Genomic DNA, 20,342 nt, shown 5'->3' on the forward strand with positions numbered 1-20,342 from the left:
TTGTAGAACAGAAATTCAAAGCGAGAATATGAGTAAACTAAGTAGTGATTATAAATTTGAATTAAGTTCACTTGATTTCACTTTGTATTTAACACATTTATTTAATATAGATAAAACATCACTTTAATAGCTCCATCGTTTTTTGAGCAAACAAAAAATCGAACAATTGCGTTATTAACAATTTTTTTTTCATTTCGTTGTTACTCCCAGCAGATTGACTGATGATTTTTTATAGAAAACTGTAAATTTGAATAGCGCGCGCCTAAATTTTAACCAATAATGAATCGTGGCCCGTTTTTTGCGAGTTTCGACCTTTAACTAGCTTCAAGACTATCATGTATTTTAATTTAGAGGGTTATCAAATTTTTATGCTTTATTCTTCTCGTATTTTAAAAATAAATGTTTGCCTCGATTTTCATAGAAATTTTTTAAACATTATACTTTGCAGAATACCATGATATTTTTTTTAGAGCACTAAAAAATTTCAATTTGTTAAGCAGAAAAAATTTTAAGTTAAGATCAATTTGACTTTTAAGCTTGAATAACTTAAATAAAGACAAATTCATTAAAAATGTGTTTTGATTTTTTGATTATTTCAAATTGTCCGCCTGTATTTAAATTATGAAATTTTAGAGTTAGAAGATGTTATTTCCTATGTTGAGGACGGTAATTTGACAGTCTTATAGCCGTCCTATGACCGTAAAAAATTTCACTAACGGAACCGCTAGAATATCTTTACTGATGAGCTTTCATGAAGAGTTTTGGGTAGACCTCTATAGCCATGAAAGTGATGACTTAAATAACCGATAGGGTAGACCTCTATAGCCATGAAAGTGATGACTTAAATAACCGATAACATAGGTTCCGATGACTTGAATTCCTATAGCCCAGATTCCGATTACCAAGATTCCGATAGCCAACATTTTTAATTACCAAGATTCCGATAGCCAAGATTTTTAATTACCAAGATTCCGATAGCCAAGATTTTTAATTACCAAGATTCCGATAGCCAAGATTTTTAATTACCAAGATTCCGATAGCCAAGATTTTTGATTGGATATAATCCCATTAACCCAGAATCCCGATGGAGTAAAATTCCAAATGCATCTGTGAAAAAATTTTTATTCAGATAGGTGGCGCTATTTTATTGCAGCTCATATTTTCCATAATACTTTAAGACTGTTTACATCAAACGACAGCACATTATAAGGAGTAATTTAAAAAATTTTTAAAGTTTTAAAATTTTGATTCTAATTCCGTATAGAACTAATTATATTTGTAATTAATTAATTAATTAATTTTAAATAATTAAATAGAAAGGTATAACACCAAATTAATAATGAATTTTTTTTTATTTTAAGATTTTTTAATTATTTTAATATAAAAACTAATCACTCAAAATTTATAAAATTTTATTTTTCAAATATACCATAGCTACTATTAGAAAAATTTAATAATGGAGAAATCCAGATACAATGCTTTAAATAGTTATTTAAAAATGATCTAGGTTGGTCAAACATTAACGAAATTAAAGCTTTATTACTTCTAATTTTTTTGGTTTTTAAATGTAGTATTAGAAAAAAAAAAATAAAAAAAAATATCATAGAGCTTCCTTCTATTTTTTATGTTAATAAAAAAGAAAAAAAAAAATTAGGAAAACAGTTGACCCTGATGAAGACCATTTCTACAACTTCCCACTAATTCCATACCTAGGCACTTAAAATTGCATTTATGACGTTTTTCGAGCTCTTCAAGCTTTTGAAAAAAAAATTTTTTCGATTTAATTCAATTAATAAAAATTTTTAAAAAATTATTAAAACTCGGCTAATGTATGAAAAATTTTTTTAATATATATTTGATAATTTTAAGAATTTTATAACAAATAAATTGTAACAAAAAAATTTACATTTAGAATTTACAAAAATAACAAATGTAATTTTATAAAAATAATATTTTTGTTCAATAAAATAAAATATTATAAAGTGAGTGCTACGGTCACTGAAATTAAAACTTTACATGACTTAATTTGTTACAATAAAATATAACTCAATTTTTATCATGACAGTTATGATAAATAATTATTATTGAAAAATTTTATTCAATATTTTTATACATTTTCAATCAATATATTTTTCAGTATGTTGAAATTTATTCTAATTTATATTTCACTGAAAAAACAAATTTTTTATAATATTACAAAATTAGCGCTTCCGGAGAAATTATTTAACTAACTTCATATATTGTATTTATTAAAAATTATATACTTATAATAAAAACAGTAATAATAATAATGGATTTTTCCGCTGTAGAGACTCCCCTTGACAGTCTGAGAGGAGTGCGGGCGATCGTTAAGCAGAGAAGAGACTAAATTTACTGCAAGTGGTGCTGATAAATGCGCTTCTTCCAATTTCAAGTGCTCGTAACTATCAACTTGCTCGGAGGAGTGTCCCTTTGCCGGAATGTCGACTGACTCTTGGCCTTTAGCGAGTCCGCGGTACAGTCGCTTAACAATTGACCCAGGCTGAATATTGATATCTCGGAGGTAATGATCATAAGGGAGGTTATCGCCTGAGTGGACAGGAATCACAGCAGGCTCAGTCCCTGTCAGTATAACACCACTGGCTTAACTGGTGAACCTGGAATTGTTACTTACACCCTTCACTGCTCCTCTTTGCTTTTTGCCTCGGTTTTTACGTACGTAATGCTTACGTCGTTGTCTGTTAGTTGGTCCAGCTGGTGCACCTGGATTTTTAGCGTCGAAATTATGCAACTCCAGCACTGCGATACGGTTAAGCCTGGGCATTGCGTGACTTGTGGGCTGCCGATTGGGTCGTTGGAGCTCGACGATGAGCCAAATTACGAAGAATTGCTCGTACAATATACCTGGGAGGCCCTCGACGAATCATTGGTCGTAAATGGCCTGTTTAGAATAGTTTTTATTAATTATTTTTATTTTTATTATATTTTAATAATGAATTCTAGTGACCTCCAGTTTAATTATTAAGATAAAATTTTAGATTGATATTTTTTTATCATCAGGTGTTTTTGGATGAAATTAAAAAAATAATATTTTATTATTAGTTATTTTATGAACTAAATTAAAAAATAAAAATGTTAATAGTAGCTATGGTATATTTGAAAAATAAAATTTTATAAATTTTGAGTGATTAGTTTTTATATTAAAATAATTAAAAAATCTTAAAATAAAAAAATTCATTATTAATTTGGTGTTATACCTTTCTATTTAATTATTTAAAATTAATTAATTAATTAATTACAAATATAATTAGTTCTATACGGAATTAGAATCAAAATTTTAAAACTTTAAAAATTTTTTAAATTACTCCTTATAATGTGCTGTCGTTTGATGTAAACAGTCTTAAAGTATTATGGAAAATATGAGCTGCAATAAAATAGCGCCACCTATCTGAATAAAAATTTTTCACAGATGCATTTGGAATTTTACTCCATCGGGATTCTGGGTTAATGGGATTATATCCAATCAAAAATCTTGGCTATCGGAATCTTGGTAATTAAAAATCTTGGCTATCGGAATCTTGGTAATTAAAAATCTTGGCTATCGGAATCTTGGTAATTAAAAATCTTGGCTATCGGAATCTTGGTAATTAAAAATCTTGGCTATCGGAATCTTGGTAATTAAAAATCTTGGCTATCGGAATCTTGGTAATTAAAAATCTTGGCTATCGGAATCTTGGTAATTAAAAATCTTGGCTATCGGAATCTTGGTAATTAAAAATCTTGGCTATCGGAATCTTGGTAATTAAAAATCTTGGCTATCGGAATCTTGGTAATCGGAATCTGGGCTATAGGAATTCAAGTCATCGGAACCTATGTTATCGGTTATTTAAGTCATCACTTTCATGGCTATAGAGGTCTACCCAGAGTTTTCACGTTCATGGTTGGTTACGTAGATGGGGGTACAGGTCCTAATTCGTTGCAGTCGGTGAGACATCTTATGGAATATTGCAATAATATTTTTTGCTAAAGTGAGCTGATTACTTTTTTTACAATGAGTATATAAGTAATTTATGACGACGAGCATACACACAATAAAAATTTTCCTGTATGAAACCCTAAAAAACTTCTTTATGTTACTAGTCTTTTCATTTATCTTTAATTTGTAAATTTATGGTCTATGATTATGTATTTAATATTGTAAATTGCCGTCAGTCTTAACCTTTTTGAATAGTTCTTTGTGGTCAGGTTATATTTTATTGTTCATTGCTAGATTAAAAATTTCAAATTTAACTTGATAAATATTATCTCGAAAAAATGAATTATTTCGTTCATAACTGATTAATTTTATCATTGACAAATAATATTTTTGTTGCGGTTTAATGGAGTGTTTTTATATCATCACTGTGTTTATAATTTTTATTACCGCCCTTGTTACCTTTAAGTAACATTATAAACTTGTTATACTAAAAAATATACGTCAACTATATTATTCTTTTATTCTGCCGGATAAATAAGTAGATCGTTTTATAAATACTTCAGTGAATTATCGTCATCAGGATAGTTGACGTTATAAATTTTCGAGCCATTTGTTTATAATGGCCTCATCGAATATAGGTATACAAACAGGCTCCGCTTGGTTCCAAAGAAAAATAAATCTTCGGCCTCAGCATCGAGGTGTTCATCTTGTAACAGAAGAAATATTAAGGCAAATTCCAGAACTTAGCCAATTTTCAATTGGTCTATGTCATATTCAAAGTAACGCAATAAAAAATTTAAACAATATATGTAATTAGAACTATATAATTTACAATTTATCTGTTTTAATTGTAGTTCTTCATACTTCGGCAAGTCTTGCACTTAACGAAAGTTGGGATCCTGATGTGAGGGATGACATGGAAATGATGTTAAATAAAATCATTCCTGAAGAAATGCCATACAGGCATAGTTGTGAAGGTCCTGATGATATGGTAAGCTCTTAGACATATATATGAGCATTTGGTAAATATACTTTTAAGCTACACAGAAAAACAAAGGTTTAATTGAATCAAGAAAATTTGCAGATAAGGTTGATATAGCTATGTCCAAAGTATATTTGTTCTTCAGACAAGAATATTTTATTTCATTCAAAATGCTAATTCTCTTTTCTATTTTGTTCTTGTGTTAAGAATATCTATTCTTAAACCACAAATTTTTTTTCTGTGTACAAATAGATAATTATTATTTGAATGTGGATTTTTTTTTGTGTAAACTTCGTATCAATAATTTAATTGTACTGCAGCTATAAGGTTAATGCAAAAACAACGAAAATTTTTGCAGAATAAACATACTGAAAGGCATGATTTAATGAAAGTAGAAAAATTCAATAGAAATAAATTAAAAAATAGTTTTTAATCGAATTTTTTTTGTTTCCAAATGGAATTTTGAATCAAAACATTAATCATTAAAAATTGTGTATTGCTGTTGAGTAAACAATTTATAATAACAAAGCAAAAAAAAATTTTAATCATAATTATATAGAGAAATGAGTCCTATAGAAGTCTTTATACCTATAACATTACATCTATCGTTACTAAAGTACTTAAATGATAAAAAATATATTCCAAAATACCCTCGTTATTAACTGATTTGTCGACCCGGAGAAAATTAAACTTATAGTTGAGGAATGTGAACTCGGTCGCCTAAATTTCAAAAATCTATTAAACATTAAATTTTTTATTTCATTTTATTTTTTACTCTGATTTAATTACGAGTAATTGATTATTTTTGAATTTAAACATAAACTATTTAATAAAAATGATTAATAATAAAGTAATTGATTGACATTTGATCTAAAAATCGCTATTATTATCGTAAGGTTTTGAATATATTCTATTGTAAGAAAAAAGTATATAATTGATATGTATCTAATCAACAAACATTTCTCCATTTCGTGTAATTTTTATTATAACGTAAGTATCAACCAGTTTTTCTTAAATAAAGTTCATCTTCTTAAATATCAGTTAGGATCATACCGATCAATTCAATCAATTGTTTTTCAACTGACAATTGATGTGTTTATTAAATGGAACTAAATAACATTTTTTATTATTAGTTATAAAATTTATAATGATTAATTTATTCAGGTAAGTTTTGTTAAGACTTCAAATTCAAAATTAAAAACATTCACATAATGTAATTTTCAATATTTCTATTTTTATAAATAATTTAATTAAATAAATAAATTATAGATATCTCGTAAACGAATCTGGAATACTGAAAAAGAAAACTGGATGACCGAAACTCTCGTTATTGGTATTAAGACTATAAAATATGCTATGCCAATCCAAAAACATCTGAATCATACAAGATCCTGATTAGCACGTTCCAAGAACGTCTAAAAAATTTAATTTGTCACGACCAGATATTGGAGACAAAACAACCTTTACTGCTACCCAAGAAAAGGCTATGGCAGAGCAGTTGAAAGATATGGCGAAGCTACATTATGGTCTTATCCATCAAAAGAACAACCTATCGCTTAATGGTATGTTAAAAATATATGCAGAAAAGGAATGGTTCCATAAGTTCATTAAAGATCGTAAAATTTCCATTTGTAAGCCTGAAGCTATCAGTATGAACTACGTGCCAGCTTTTAACGAAGAAGATTTTAGTCACATTGAAATAAGCTATCAACATGAAGAATAATTTGTTAATAGAGTCTTTAACTTTCAACACTAGTAAAATTTCAAATTTACATTCCTATTTTAACAGTGTCACCTGAAGAAATTAACAATTTCAAAAACGAACTCTTCTGTTCCCATACAATTGATAGAGACATTTTTGATTTTGCTACTCCAGTTAAACCAGTACAAAGTTTCTTAGAACTAGACAATGAAAATCTAACATCATTTCATTGAGTCTAATAAAAAAATGTTGACTGAATATTTTATAAATCGTGATGATAGGAATAATGCTTAAACATTACTGGTTCTAAAAAAATCTAATAGACGTAAATAAAAATCTATTATCTTAATTAACTCTCCTATGAAACAATAATTGAAAGATGGAAAAAATTAAATCGATAGTGAAAAAAAAATCCAAACAAAGTCGACTAAAGATATAAAAACATTGAATCGTCTGATAACGTTGAAGAATAAATTCTAAAAACTAATGAATCTGTTGAAAAACTCAAATAAAATGCAATAAATAGAGTACCCCCAACTGACGATATGCCTAATAACATAAAATCCTCAAAGAAAAAAAGAAGTCAAATGTTACTAACTGTTAATTTTTCATTTTTCTTCACTTCTACGAGTTTTGTTTAACAACAGAGTAAAAATTTTTATCAAGTTCCAACAATACAATTTTTTTCTATTTTTCAAAATATAACTAATTATGACCGAGGTGACCCGACACAATAGATTACTCCGGTTAAACTCATAATTTTATTAGTTATTTTTAAAATTATCTTTCGATTTTTGAATTTGTAAATTCAGATTTCGATGTAGAAGATAGTTTCTTTTCCATTATTCCATAGAAATAATTTTAATAAATTTTAAGACTTATTTCTTAATTGATTAGTGTGACCTCGCTTTTTCTAGTAGTTTTAAATTGAAAGATTAAACATCATTGCCCGAAAAAAAATATTTATGTATACAGTGAAAGCTGTTAAAAGTTGCCGTAGTTCTGTTTCAATTTCTCATAAAACGCTAACAAGAGCAAAAAAGACAACCTGGGTAACTTTTAACAGCTTTCACTGTATTTATATATGAATTGGTTATATATGATTAAATATGAAAAATAGCCAAATATAATCATATATAACAATATTTGATTATAGATTTTTTACATCTAATTAATTATTGGGTTAATTTGATGGATACAATATTTGATATAGTCCTACACAATTTTCTATAACCAATTAAAATATAAAAAAAAATGTTTAGATATAATCTAACGGCTATAACACCGGCGGTCACCCATCCAACTATTAACCATGCTCAATGCGGCTTCACTTTGATAATCTCCATTCTTCTTGAAGTTCCTGTCTACTGTGCTGCTGTCTAAGATAATAATGATTCTGTGATTATTACAAAATGTATCATATCCGTTTATCATAAATATAATATAAAAATTGATTTTATAATATGTTCGAATAGTCATAATTCATAATTCATTTTTTTTACCGAATCTCATTATAATAACACTTATTTAAATAATAAAATACATAATGATTTTACTATTAGGTAGTGGCAGAGCAGATCAAAACATTCCATAGAAAATGTAATAAATTTTGTATTTCAGTATTGTTTCAACAAAATGATGAACATCATTTTGCACTTTTTATGATTACCAAAAAAAAAAATTTATTTTCTAATGAAAAATGTTGATCACATTTGACTATGCAAGTCTGATTAGATCTAATTATATATAGACTTATATATGATTTTGATTATACATAGGGATATAACAGCCAAGTATGATTGTACCCGAGAAAAATTTTTATATATGCTAATTATATATAAGCACACATAGTTATGTATGGGACATATATAATCGTGCATGGATGTATATTGCTCATATATAGTCATATATAATTATATACAATCGCGTTCATTAATTCGAGTCAGTTTCTATGTTTAAAGATTTATGACCATTTCTAAATTTGGAGGTTTTTAAAATCTAAAATTGGAAAATTTTCAATTTAGCTGCTTATAAAATAAAATTAACGTAAAAAATGATAATATTAAAGAAATAAAAATGTCAATTATGTCTTAAGTAAAATAAGTTTGTAAGAAAACATACAAATGGAAAAGACAGCCAACTTTAAAAATGGAAGTCTCTAAATAAATTTATTTGTAAAATCAGAAATTAAAAAAAAAAATTAGGAAAACCGTTGACCCTGAAGGCCATCCCTGCAACTTCCTGTTACTTTCGTAATTGAGCGCTCGAAATTGCACTTATGTTTTTGAGCTCTTCGAGCTCAAAAATCTAATTTTCGTGTGGTTTTGAGCTCTCCGAGCTCAAAAGTTTGATAGGAATTTAGTAAATCACTATTTTTTAAATTTTCAAACCGCAGTAACTTTTGAATGAATGAACCGATTTTCACACGGTTAGCGGCTTCGACGCAGTTTTTCGAATTCTATGATATACTTTCAAACACAAATTGATTACACCGGAAATTTCTGTGTAATCCGAAAAAAACACACACACACACACACACATACAGACATACAGATAGCATCGCGGGAGTAGTCAGGGAAGCTTCCTGAGACCTTAAAACGTCGAGATCTAACGAAAACTCGAGTTTGGCAAAACGGGGTGAAAACAATAACTTCCCGATTTTTGAAAATCTTCGATTTTCTTAGAAGGAAGTAAAAAAAAAACATTTATTTTGAAATTTTTTGTTCATGATATCTCTTGAACGAAACAATCAATTTCGTCCAGCTTAGTGGCGATCGATGTCGTTTTTCAAGCTTAAGGGCAGGTTAGTTTTTGGAGTTGATCAATAGAGCCGTTTAAAACTTATTCCAAAAAATGTCGGAGTTATGTTAAAAAAACACTTGTTTCCAAATATTTTATCGAGGATATCTCTCGAACCAATCAACCGATTTCCCTGTTTTTGGCGGCGATCGACGCGATTTTTTAAGCTCTAAAATTATTCTACATCATCAAAAACAATTCGAGAAGAAATGACGAAGTTATGTCAAAAAAACACTATTTTCGATTTTCTTTCGTTCACGATATCTCTCGAACGAATGAACCGATTTTGACCGGATTAGCGACGATCGGCGTGGTTTATCAAACTCAAGGGCGGATTAGTTTTTGAAGTTGATCGATAGAGCCGTTTAAAAGATATTCCAAAAAAACCACTTTCAAAAATGTTTTTTTTCTTATTTTTTATGAGATTTTTCAAGATTTCTTAAAATCTATCGGTCCGAATCGGTTCAAATTCTCAGGAAATCTAAGTTTGAGGGAACTCTTTAGAACGCCGTTTAGTTCGTTCCAATCGGTTCAGTCGTTCAAAAGTTATAATCGAGTCACACACACACTCACACACACACACGCACACCCAGCGATAACATCGCGGGGGTAGTCAGGGAAGCTTCTTGAGACCTTAAAACGTCAAAATCTGATGAAAACTCGGTTTTGCAAAACGGGGTGAAAACAATAACCTCCCGATTTTTGAATATCTTCGATTTTCTTGGAAGGAAGTTAAAAAGAATTCATATAATGTTAAGAGTCTGAAGATTAGCGAATAAAAAAAAAAGAAATAATTATAAATTGGATGAATTAAAAAATAAATAAACGAAAAATTTGAACATCTAAAATAATGTAATATTAAAAAAAAAGATTATTTAAAAATATAATCTTAAAAAATTGAAAATATTGCAACTTTAAAACTTTACCCTTTGAATTTAGCTAATGCAAAATTTTATAATCATTAAAATTGGCCTTTTAGAAGTGACCTATTATCCTATATTATTATCTTTAAAAAATAATTATTTATAGATGTTCAAAAAATGTAGCGATTTTAACATTTATATATAATGATTTTTTGAAGATAACTTTAAAATTATCTGTCTTATCGAATGAAATCTCATACAAATTTTGATCGAAAAATATCCCATACAGGAAGCCCCAGAGTTGAATGATGGGGCCATGCCTGGGACACTATTGGGAAGCCCATCTTGGCAAACCCGTATTGCCCTCTGCCCGGGCCATAACTGGGCAATTAGCCTTGGCCATTCCAATGATTACCCAGGCTTGGGCCAAGACTTAATAACCTAGTCTTGGCCAAGCCTACAGTTACCCTAACTTGGACCAAAATTGTGTAACCTAACCGCGGTCGTTATGAATGGTTACCCTAACATGGACCAAAACTGAATGACCTAGTCTTAACGGTTGAATGGTAATCCAAACACAGGCCTAGGCTGAATAACCCAGTTTTGGGCAAGTCTAGAGTCAACTTAACTTGGGTTTTGAAGTCTCTATATTCACGTGACATTGTGATATGGCAACCTAGACTTCGGTCAGGACTGGGCAATCTAGCTTTGGTTAACCCAATGATTACCCGAGTGTGGACTAGAACTGGGTCCCCCAGTCATGACCATTTAATAGTGACCTAAACTTGTACCACGACTGAACAACCTAGCTTTGGCCGACTCAATGATTATCCGAGTGTTAGCCAAGACTTTATTGTTTAACGAATATTCGATAGCAAATGCTTACATTGAAAATTTATTATTTAAACAAAACAACTGTATATTAACAAAATTGACATGGTCTTAAAAAAAATTAAAATTTACAGTTGAATTTTTAACATTGATAGTTTTAAACATCAAAATTTATAATATGACATTAAAATAATACAGAACGATTTACAAAGTCTAAAGTAATATAAGAACTCTAGTTTTGCTTTTTTTTTTTTTTAATTAATAAAGATTTGTAAAAAATAGATAATTTTCATCAAAACACAACATTAAATAACATAAATTATATAAATAATAAACTGTCACGCTCCGTCACTATATAGATTTAGCTTATAACAATGATGAAATGTGCGTTGACTTATCGGTCACACGGCGTAGGGGTTAGTGATTGGTCTGGCCAGCGCGCGGCTCGGGTTCGAATCTCGTTTAGGGCAAATGCTATTTTCACTTTATTGCGATAATTAGCAAAAATTAGGTCTAAATGAAGAATTAGGTCGTCTAAACTTGCGTTAGCTCGACGTCAAAATTGAAATAAATTGATGACAATTAAAAAATTCTTTTTTTATCATTTCAACTAACAACTATTCATTTTATACAAAATAATTCAACCGTTTCGTAGAATTTTAATATGTTATATCAGAGAATTCAATTTATTCGAAATTGGGCTTGTAATACTAATTTGGTTTAACATAAAATAATTAAATTCTAAATATATTTTATAATCTACTTCTTTTTGTAAATTCTATAGTGGTGAATAAGCCTGGGCTTGTTTTGGCTTAAAAACTTGAGCCATGCGTGGGCTAGTCTTGGCAACCAAACTTGGCACCCTGTTATCACTCTAGTCTTCTACCAAGGCTGGGTCATAGCGGGTTTACAAGCATGGGTCAGAGATAGGCAGCATTGCGCCAAACGTGGCCTATATCTGGCCCCGTCGTATTTTCTTGTATGGGATTGTCAGACTTTAGAGCTCGAATAGCTCAAAAACAGATCATAGGATAATTTTCTAGCTTTTCAAGCTCGTAAAAATTAGGAATCTCTAGAGGTGGCCGTTAGGTCTCCTCTATAAAATTAATTTTTATATTTTCAAAATTAAAAAAAAAAATAGTCAATAACTTAACTTTTTTATTGTGATGCCTTAAAATACATAAAATCTCATTCAATAAATAAATATCTGTGGTATTACATTAATATTACAGCGTCCAGGCTTAAAATGAACTAATATTATGAATCGCTGAGTTTAGAATCAAGTGATTTCACGAATTACCGAATTTAGAAACGGCCAATTTTAATGATTATAAAATTTTGCATTAGCTAAATTCAAGAGATAAAGTCTTAAAGTTGCAATATTTCCAATTTTCAAAGATCGTATTTTTAAATAAACTTTTTTTTTAATATCTTATTATTTTAGATGTTCAAATTTTTCGTTTATTTATTTTTTAATTCATCCAACTTATAATTATTTCTTTTTTTTTATTCGGTAATCTTCAGACTTTTAACATTGTATTAATTCTTTTTTTTTTTAATTTCTGATTTTACGAATAAATTTATATAGATATTTCCATATTGAAAGTTGATTATCTTTTCCATTTGCATGTTTTCTTACAAACTTATTTTACTTACGACATAATTGACATTTTTGTTTTTTTAATATTATAATTTTTTACGTTAACTTTCGCAACAGGGAAAATCGAACTTCCCAGGGTCATTATCGTCCACGTAATTGACACCACGGTAAGTAAGGGCTTGCCCTTACCTTTTGACTTTGACAAGTAGTTTCGACTTGTGACCGAGCGTGCAAATTGAAAGTCCCCACTGCTGTCCCCGGAAAATGAAGCAGGGATAACAATAAGAAAGTTCGAGAACCTGGAGTTCGGAGGTTATAAAAGAGCCGGCAGGAGAAAGAACGAGGCTTTTGAGTCAGTGACGCTTTTTGAGAAAGTGGCCTTTTTGGGAAAATCAGTTGAGTCAGTGTAGTGCTGTGAAAATTAGTCATCAACGTACAGAATCATCGAGAAGGAAGCCAATTTGTGAACTGAGATTTGGAAACTCTTTATCTGGAGCCAGCAAATACATTGGAGACGAGTGAGACCAGCCAGCCGCTGATTTTGCCAGTTTTGACCAGAACACCAATCACCGTTGGAGAATTAAAAAATTTGGTCTCAGGTATTTTTACAATTATTTTAGGCCTAGACTTAATTTGGTAAATTGAGAGGCTGGAATAATTATAATTAATTTTCGTAAATTAATGATCGCTACTGTCTCAGGCGTTACTTTTATATTAGTAGATTCTTTTATACATAAATCATTCGTCAAGGTTATTTGTTGTTCAGTTACAGGTCTTTTGGCATAATTAAATTATTTTAGTTAAAATTATCACGATAAAATTTCAAATACTAAAATTACTTGTATAATTTAGATAGTGTATGTTTGTTTGGTTGGTTTCTGTTATTACAACGGATTATTTACAAACTTTAATTAATAGAATCAGTGATAATAAAATTTATCTGGTGCTGGTGAATCCAAGATGCGAATTGTAGAAAGTCTGGTTGAGAGCTGTGGTTGGATACGTTCCAGTGGGTGGCGTTGATGGGGCCCAAGTGTGAGCTCCTATCGTTGATAGCAGATTGATCTCTTTCCCTCATGGTACTGGACTGGATGCTCGTGCAAACCTGATGGTGGCTCGTTCAATTTGTTCTCTGTGACTCGAATATCACATAGTAATGAATTGTTTTCAAGATCGGTTGAGATAGCGTAATAGGTTTGAAAGCTTAGTGGACTGTATGAGAATTAGGTAGATATAATTTCAGCGGAGTTCCAGGCTGAGATGTCTGGGAGAGCTCCTTTAGAATTCTCGATAGAGGAGATGAAGGTAGATTGAAGTGCTAGAGTTGATTCAGGCCTATGCGATAGGTCCTGAACAGCATGCCTCGAGGTTTGAGAGGTGCTAGAGTCGATTCAGGCCTATGTGATAGGTCCTGAACAGCTTACCTCTGGGCTTGACACATGCTTTGTTATTAGGAGGTTTTAAATTGTTTGAGAAGACATGTTAGAACTCAGGGGTTCTAACATGAGTTATTTGAGTGACTTCAGAGATTGAATCATGCATTTAATTGTCAATTTTATACTGTGAAGATTATCATAAAAATCACAAGAGGACAAAGCCAACTCAAAATTGTATCATCCACGAAAGATCAAGCGGATAACACAATTCTGAGTAGTTGAGGTGCTTTTATTAAGAGATATTGAGTAATGGTCGTATGTACGTACCTTTGAGTATTTTATTTATAATAAAATAATATACCAATGATGCGCAGAGTTGGATTGATGTATCGCACAGGTTTTATTATTGAGTTTGTATAGTTCCCTTTGATGTAGCGTCTTTGGGCGACTGGAGATGAGCTGAGATGGTGGATAATTGTAGCCAATAATTGATGAAACAAAATGATTGTGAAAAAAACACTGTATACACTTAATAGCGCGTGTATAGGTCAGTACTGAAAACTGAGCACTTAGATTCTACTGGGAAAATAGGTAGAAGTTTGGAGATGGGTGTCGTGAAGTTGCGTGATCAAAAGATTGCTGAAGACTGATGCTTACCGCCGTGATTTTTGAACTACAGCGTATAGAGAGTCTTTGTATTTTTAATAAGTGGGAAAGATTCGAAGAAATATTCTTGAGAAAAACCGTTGACAAAAATATTACATATATAAAAAAAAAAGGGAAAGTAACAACGGAAAATATTTAAGCCGAACCAGATGAGTGCCCGGGTTGATGAGAACAAGGGATGCATTTAGGGCCTCAACGGCCAGAGAGTCATAAAAGTAGGTACTTGAGCGTAGATACCAGCATGCATGTATAAATAATTTGCCGTTCGAACGAAATATTTTAGAGTTTGAATTTTATTTTACTTGCTACATACTGAATAATATATTTAAAAAAAACTCAAATAAATGACGCTAAGGAATAAATTATTTAGTTAATAACTTATGAAATTGGCTAATAATTGAACAATGTTTTTCTGGAAATTTATGTAGTTGAAGGTTAAATGAGACGCGTTAAGTTGCACCAGTTGAAATTGAGAATTTTGTTAAATTAATTTTAGGCCGGTGAGCTGAATTTAATTAAAGTAGTTTATTTAAGAAATTTAATTAATGAATTAATGTAGTCAAGGAATTTAGTTAAAAAAATTGATTAATAAATCTAGTTAAGAAATTTAGAAATGAAGTAAATTAGTGAATCGGTATTTTGTATTAAATAAATATTAGGCGTTAAATTTTGTGAATTAAGAGAGTGCGAAAATCCGTAAATTTAGTTGATTAGTAATTTGGAGAAATTTAGTAATTAGAGAGTTTTGTGAATTAAGTTAGCATCCGATAGACGATTTTTATATGGAATGGAGTGAGAGCGTGTGAGTACAGTTACTTAGGAAACGTTGCTTAGATGCCCGAGTCGGGGACGCAGTAGGAAATAAGGTTTTAATTGTAGTTGATAGGTTATATGGTAGTCCGTCAAGTTGACGAGATAATTAATGGTATTTTATGGTATTCCGTCAGGTTGGCAAGATTTAGCAAAATAAAGAGTTAAATGATATTTAGTTGTAAGATTTTCTGGCAAGTGGCTTGCGTAGGTGAGAGGTTCTCACAGTTAAGTTAATTTTTGGGAATAATTATTCCCAATTATAATTGTTAGCAATGAATTTGGATATTGTTAATTTTGTTATTGAATTTAAATAAATGATTTTATTTGTTATTAGTAATTTGCTCAGTATTATTTACAGCCGTCTCGAACTTCTCATTTCCCTTCTCATGCTTCCCCGGTTTCTGAGACACCGTGTCTGAAATCCCAGTAGCGCCCTTTTCAAGGAGGAAAGAGGTGACCAATTGGATCGGGCTAAATACCCTGGTTACACTTTATTTTATAAGCAGCTAAATTGAAAATTTTCCAATTTTAGATTTTAGAAACCTCCCAATTTAGAGATGGCCATAAATCCTTAAACATAGAAACTGACTCTAATTAATGAACGCGATTGTATATGATTATGTATAACTATTTATGATTATATGTAATTCCATATACAATCATATGTAATTATATATAAAAATTGTTTCTCGGGTGGTTGATATTTTGAACAGGAGTCACTAATTTATTGATGACGTTGAAGGTTAGATGTCTTAAGGGAACAGCGAACACTATGCAGCAAACGACTGGTTACTGTCTACACACGACTGAGTAGTGTGCAGAGATAAGAGTAACTCAGTCTTATGCTGGTGCCTGACGTCGTCACACAATTGAGATTTCTCGGCATAGTACTGAGTTCTTTTCAGATAGTATAGCACTCATCTGAAAATTGGCCCATTAAGGTAGAATTAAGGGTGTTTGAGGAAGCTTTTCGATCCTATGAAGTTTCATTTACATTATCTGGATTAATTTTCTAATAATTTTTCCTTATCATTTCACAGCTTTTAAAATTTGTAAAAATATGGAAAATAATTTTTACGGCTCTCTCTATAAATTATTTTTAGATAACACATGGTATTTTATTTCCATTAAATGTATGATACAGATTATGGAATGATTACAAATTTTGTATACTATTAGATACATTAATAATGTAATTTAACTCTTTAGCGTCTGTGAGTCTTAAAACATCTCCGAGTGTGATAAATCGAGAGAGCGCGAATCAAAACGCACGGCGAGTTAGTGTAAGTAAAACGCAAAAATGATGGGGTTACCGTCAGTACCTTTTCACTGATTGTAATCCCATTTGTTGACGGACATTGACAGTGTTGTAGCTGAAAAATGTGTCGATATCGAATTTCTGTTAATTCTTATATTTTTATGTACGTCTCTTTATGTACTCGCACTTCTTAAGATAAAGAATAGGATTTCAAGACCAAGCGCTAAAGGGTTAAGTGTAATTTTCTATGGTGTTTTCAAAATACTGGTACTTTCGAAATTTACGTGTAATACTTAAAACTAGATGTTTTTCTTTTAAGATTGTAACATGAACATTGAATTAGAATGTGCACATTCTAATATCGCATATGAGATTTTCATTGGATTTAGATATTTTAAGCTTTTCTTGTAAATATCTTTATTGACATAATAAGAAATTTTTTGGTATGCCCCACTCTTGTAATATTAATATTAATATTTTTTGCTCAATATTATTGAAGCTTTATTGTAGAGATTCCAGTACTCCCTGGTAGCCTGAGAGAATAGATATTACTTCTATTTTTTATTTTAATCCATACAAGAATTTAAATTTATGATCATCATACGGTTATTTAATTTTCTGGAATAGTGATCTGCATGCATCTGCAGACATTGTGAATTTAGGGCATTAATCAATGGATAATAAATACTATTTCACAAATAGTAAGATTATGAATTTAATAATTAATTTGTGATATTTATTAATGAAATGCTAGGATTTATCAACCAGTCAAAATATCCAAAGGAATAATGTCCATAGCAAAAATCTCTATAAAATATATCCAATGAGTTTATATAGAGCTCAGAGGTGAAATCTAGAAGGGGGTTGTATGTGAAGCCCCCCCCCCCTCACTTTATCTTATATTTTCTAAATACTTAATTTTATAATTCACTATATTTTTTCCTCAAATTTATTGAAGTCAAAGCTTCTTTAAGAAATTTATGGTAGTACACGTCTTTATCTGGCAACAAAAAAATCCTACAAATAAGATATTTTTTTACATTATATCTTATAGTTATTAAAATTGTCAAATAGTGACGATGATGCTTACGAAGATAATAATTCAAATCGATATGAATAATAAAATTCAGGTCTTTTATTCAAACAGTTAAAATACCATTACCGATAGTTTCACAATAATTTACGTAAAACCTAAGAAATCTAAATATTAATTGTTTTTCTAACTCAAAGATATACATAACACATGAATAAATATATGTTTTCTGTTGTATTTGACGCAGTTTTTGATACTCAAAGAGTGAGAAGATTCTTAAAATCGCTCGTTCGAAAAATTTTCAAAAATTACGTTAAGACATCACTCTCTTTCGAAAATTTCCCAGGTTTAAAAAACGACAATGATAGAAAGGATTTAGAGTGTCGGAGTGGAACGTTGTATGATCTATTGCTTAGTAAAAATAATTATTATTACCTAGACTTGTTATCAAGTTATTTTTCATTATTTTAATGTTATATAATACTGTGAATATATTCGATTTGATACGAAAATAATAAATGATTCTACTTATTTCTTAATATATACACGTATATAATTTGTAGTTTTATTAAGCAACAATTTTATTTTCTAGCCAGCTCATGTAAAAGCTTGCTTTCTGGGTTCTTCATTAAGTATTCCTATCACTGATGGAAAATTGGCTTTGGGTACGTGGCAAGGCATATGGTTTTGTGAACATAGAAATAACGCTGGCAGTAGAAAATTAATAGTAACACTGACTGGCTGCCTCAGAGATTCAACACGAAGTCCTTTAAGTCCTGTTAGCCCCATTGCCTCGACAAGCAGCTAGGACTATTCTCATCCCAAACAACATGGTAAACATCGACGATGCATTGTAATATCTAGCAAATCCAGCTAGCAGTTATTAAATTACCGTTTCATCGTAAGGTATATTTCTTAAAAGAATAATTGGATACTTCAAAAAAATTATTATAATATCAATAGGAATTATATTTTTCGATTCATTTTTTTAATATCAAAGGGTTTATATTGTTTATTAAACAATGTACTGAGTTAATTGTAAAGTAGTAACACCGGCTTTGTGATACACATATCTATCTTTTACTTTGTTTAATAACTTTTTATAAGATATTGTATCAAGTTAAAATATATAGTGTCTTTTGTTAAGATAGTTATATCGTAGACCATACTTTTTTAGAATATTTTTCGAATTAGGAAAAATTATTCTTTACAGCATTTTTAAGATAACGAAAAAAATTCTTGGCTATTTTAAACCAAATACTTAATTTTACATCATCGATTTTGAAACATGTGAAATAGCAAAAATCGGTAATAAATTATAAAAAAAAAATTATCTTTAAAAATTTGTTAATAAACAATTAAAACATGATGCGATACCTCAGAAAATATTAGAATAGACTTTCACATCTGTCCACTATTCAGATTTAAAAGTATTAATTAATAAATGAAAAAATATAGCTGTGTCAAATGATGAAAAGAATGCATTTATAATGAGCTGATAACAGTGCATCGTTATAATGTGTTTTAAACGACGATAATGTGCAGGCGCAAAATTTTTAATACTGTTGAATGCATAGGATAAGGTGCGAATGTTAAGTTTTTGATTTTTTTGTTAATAATAAATTATCATTTTTTATTAGACTTTTTATGTACAACTGATTGCAGCAGTGATTTACATCACAACTGATTTACATCAGCAAGAATACAAAATACAAGAATAATAGTAGTAAAATAATCAATTATTCAAACAGTTTGTAATTAATTAAAATTCGTATTGTTACTATTTATTTATTTAGTTAATTATTAATATGAATTACTGATAATTGAATTGTTTTAATTTATCATGTCATTCATTTATTTATTTTTGTTTCTTATTTCAAATTGCCTGTTGAATTTAGTGAACTTTTATTACAATAACCGAATAATTCGGTCATGTTGTAATTATGCTAAACATTCCAATTATCTAATAAAACTATTACAAGAACTACAATCACCAATTTAAATATTTTTGAGATAATGATTTGAATCTTGAAGTTAGGGGAGTGCATAATGAGAATACAATACAAAATTTATATTGATTCCATTCAGTCATTAACGTTTCTTTTTGAGGTCATACTAAATATTTATATATAGCGCATATGAATGAACTGTAAAAATGTTTTGATTAAAGTTATTTAATTTATCAAAAAATTGATGTAAGCAATTGTTTTTTAGAATAAATTGATAATTGATTTCATTTTTCTATTACATTTCACTGTTGTCTGATTAAAAATTATTATGCTTTAGCGCCAAGGTAAGACTTGGATCTCTACTATATCATATACTTTTAAAACTAAACAAGTAATTATGAAAGGGTAAAAATAATTAAATAATGAGAATATGACAGATATAGGCTTCAAAAATGTACTCAATCTAATTTTTTTTATTCCTGCTTAAAAAAAAAAAAAAAGTGGAAAACTTGTGA

At 29.6% G+C, this 20,342-nt stretch overlaps 2 protein-coding genes across 7 annotated transcripts; one reads left to right on the forward strand and one right to left on the reverse strand.

The window, feature by feature from the left end:
• Nucleotides 1-2,093: 2,093 nt before the first annotated feature.
• On the reverse strand, nt 2,094-3,439 carry LOC141532601 (uncharacterized). Of its 4 annotated transcripts, none has more exons than XM_074251025.1 (3): nt 3,345-3,439; nt 2,710-2,920; nt 2,094-2,601 (listed from the first exon to the last, which is right to left on the reverse strand). In XM_074251025.1, the coding sequence occupies exons 2-3, from the start codon at nt 2,801-2,803 to the stop codon at nt 2,234-2,236; spliced, it is 462 nt and encodes a 153-aa protein (XP_074107126.1). In that variant the 5' UTR covers nt 2,804-2,920; nt 3,345-3,439; the 3' UTR covers nt 2,094-2,233. The 4 variants fall into 4 exon arrangements, 2 of the variants coding, with proteins under 2 accessions (XP_074107126.1, XP_074107127.1); XM_074251026.1 differs by lacking the exon at nt 3,345-3,439 and adding an exon at nt 3,237-3,330; XR_012480113.1 differs by lacking the exon at nt 3,345-3,439 and having other exon boundaries at nt 2,094-2,636; nt 2,710-3,075.
• Nucleotides 3,440-3,445: 6 nt separating this feature from the next.
• LOC141532602 (UPF0047 protein YjbQ) lies at nt 3,446-20,114 on the forward strand. Of its 3 annotated transcripts, none has more exons than XR_012480116.1 (4): nt 3,446-4,734; nt 4,810-4,946; nt 6,207-6,499; nt 18,471-18,606. XR_012480116.1 is itself a non-coding variant. In XM_074251028.1 (3 exons), the coding sequence occupies exons 1-3, from the start codon at nt 4,575-4,577 to the stop codon at nt 18,684-18,686; spliced, it is 513 nt and encodes a 170-aa protein (XP_074107129.1). In that variant the 5' UTR covers nt 3,455-4,574; the 3' UTR covers nt 18,687-20,114. The 3 variants fall into 3 exon arrangements, 1 of the variants encoding a protein (XP_074107129.1); XR_012480115.1 differs by lacking the exon at nt 18,471-18,606 and adding an exon at nt 7,902-8,137; XM_074251028.1 differs by lacking the exon at nt 6,207-6,499 and having other exon boundaries at nt 3,455-4,734; nt 18,471-20,114.
• The last annotated feature ends 228 nt before the right edge of the window (nt 20,115-20,342 follow it).

This window comes from Cotesia typhae, unplaced genomic scaffold (genome assembly GCF_013202065.1).
Source record: "Cotesia typhae breed Kobodo isofemale line unplaced genomic scaffold, CoteBio_Ctyphae contig_65, whole genome shotgun sequence".
Lineage (NCBI taxonomy): Eukaryota > Metazoa > Arthropoda > Insecta > Hymenoptera > Braconidae > Cotesia > Cotesia typhae.

What these genes read in the sequence shown, in the direction of transcription:
- LOC141532601 (XM_074251025.1), bottom strand. Translation starts at nt 2,803, where the DNA reads ATGCCCAGGCTTAACCGTATCGCAGTGCTGGAGTTGCATAATTTCGAC. An exon ending in ACCAACTAACAGACAACGAC is followed by an intron (nt 2,602 to 2,709) that starts GTAAGCATTACG and finishes TTATACTGACAG; the next exon opens with GGACTGAGCCTGCTGTGATT.
- LOC141532602 (XM_074251028.1), top strand. Translation starts at nt 4,575, where the DNA reads ATGGCCTCATCGAATATAGGTATACAAACAGGCTCCGCTTGGTTCCAA. An exon ending in TGGTCTATGTCATATTCAAA is followed by an intron (nt 4,735 to 4,809) that starts GTAACGCAATAA and finishes TTTTAATTGTAG; the next exon opens with TTCTTCATACTTCGGCAAGT. An exon ending in GTGAAGGTCCTGATGATATG is followed by an intron (nt 4,947 to 18,470) that starts GTAAGCTCTTAG and finishes TTTATTTTCTAG; the next exon opens with CCAGCTCATGTAAAAGCTTG.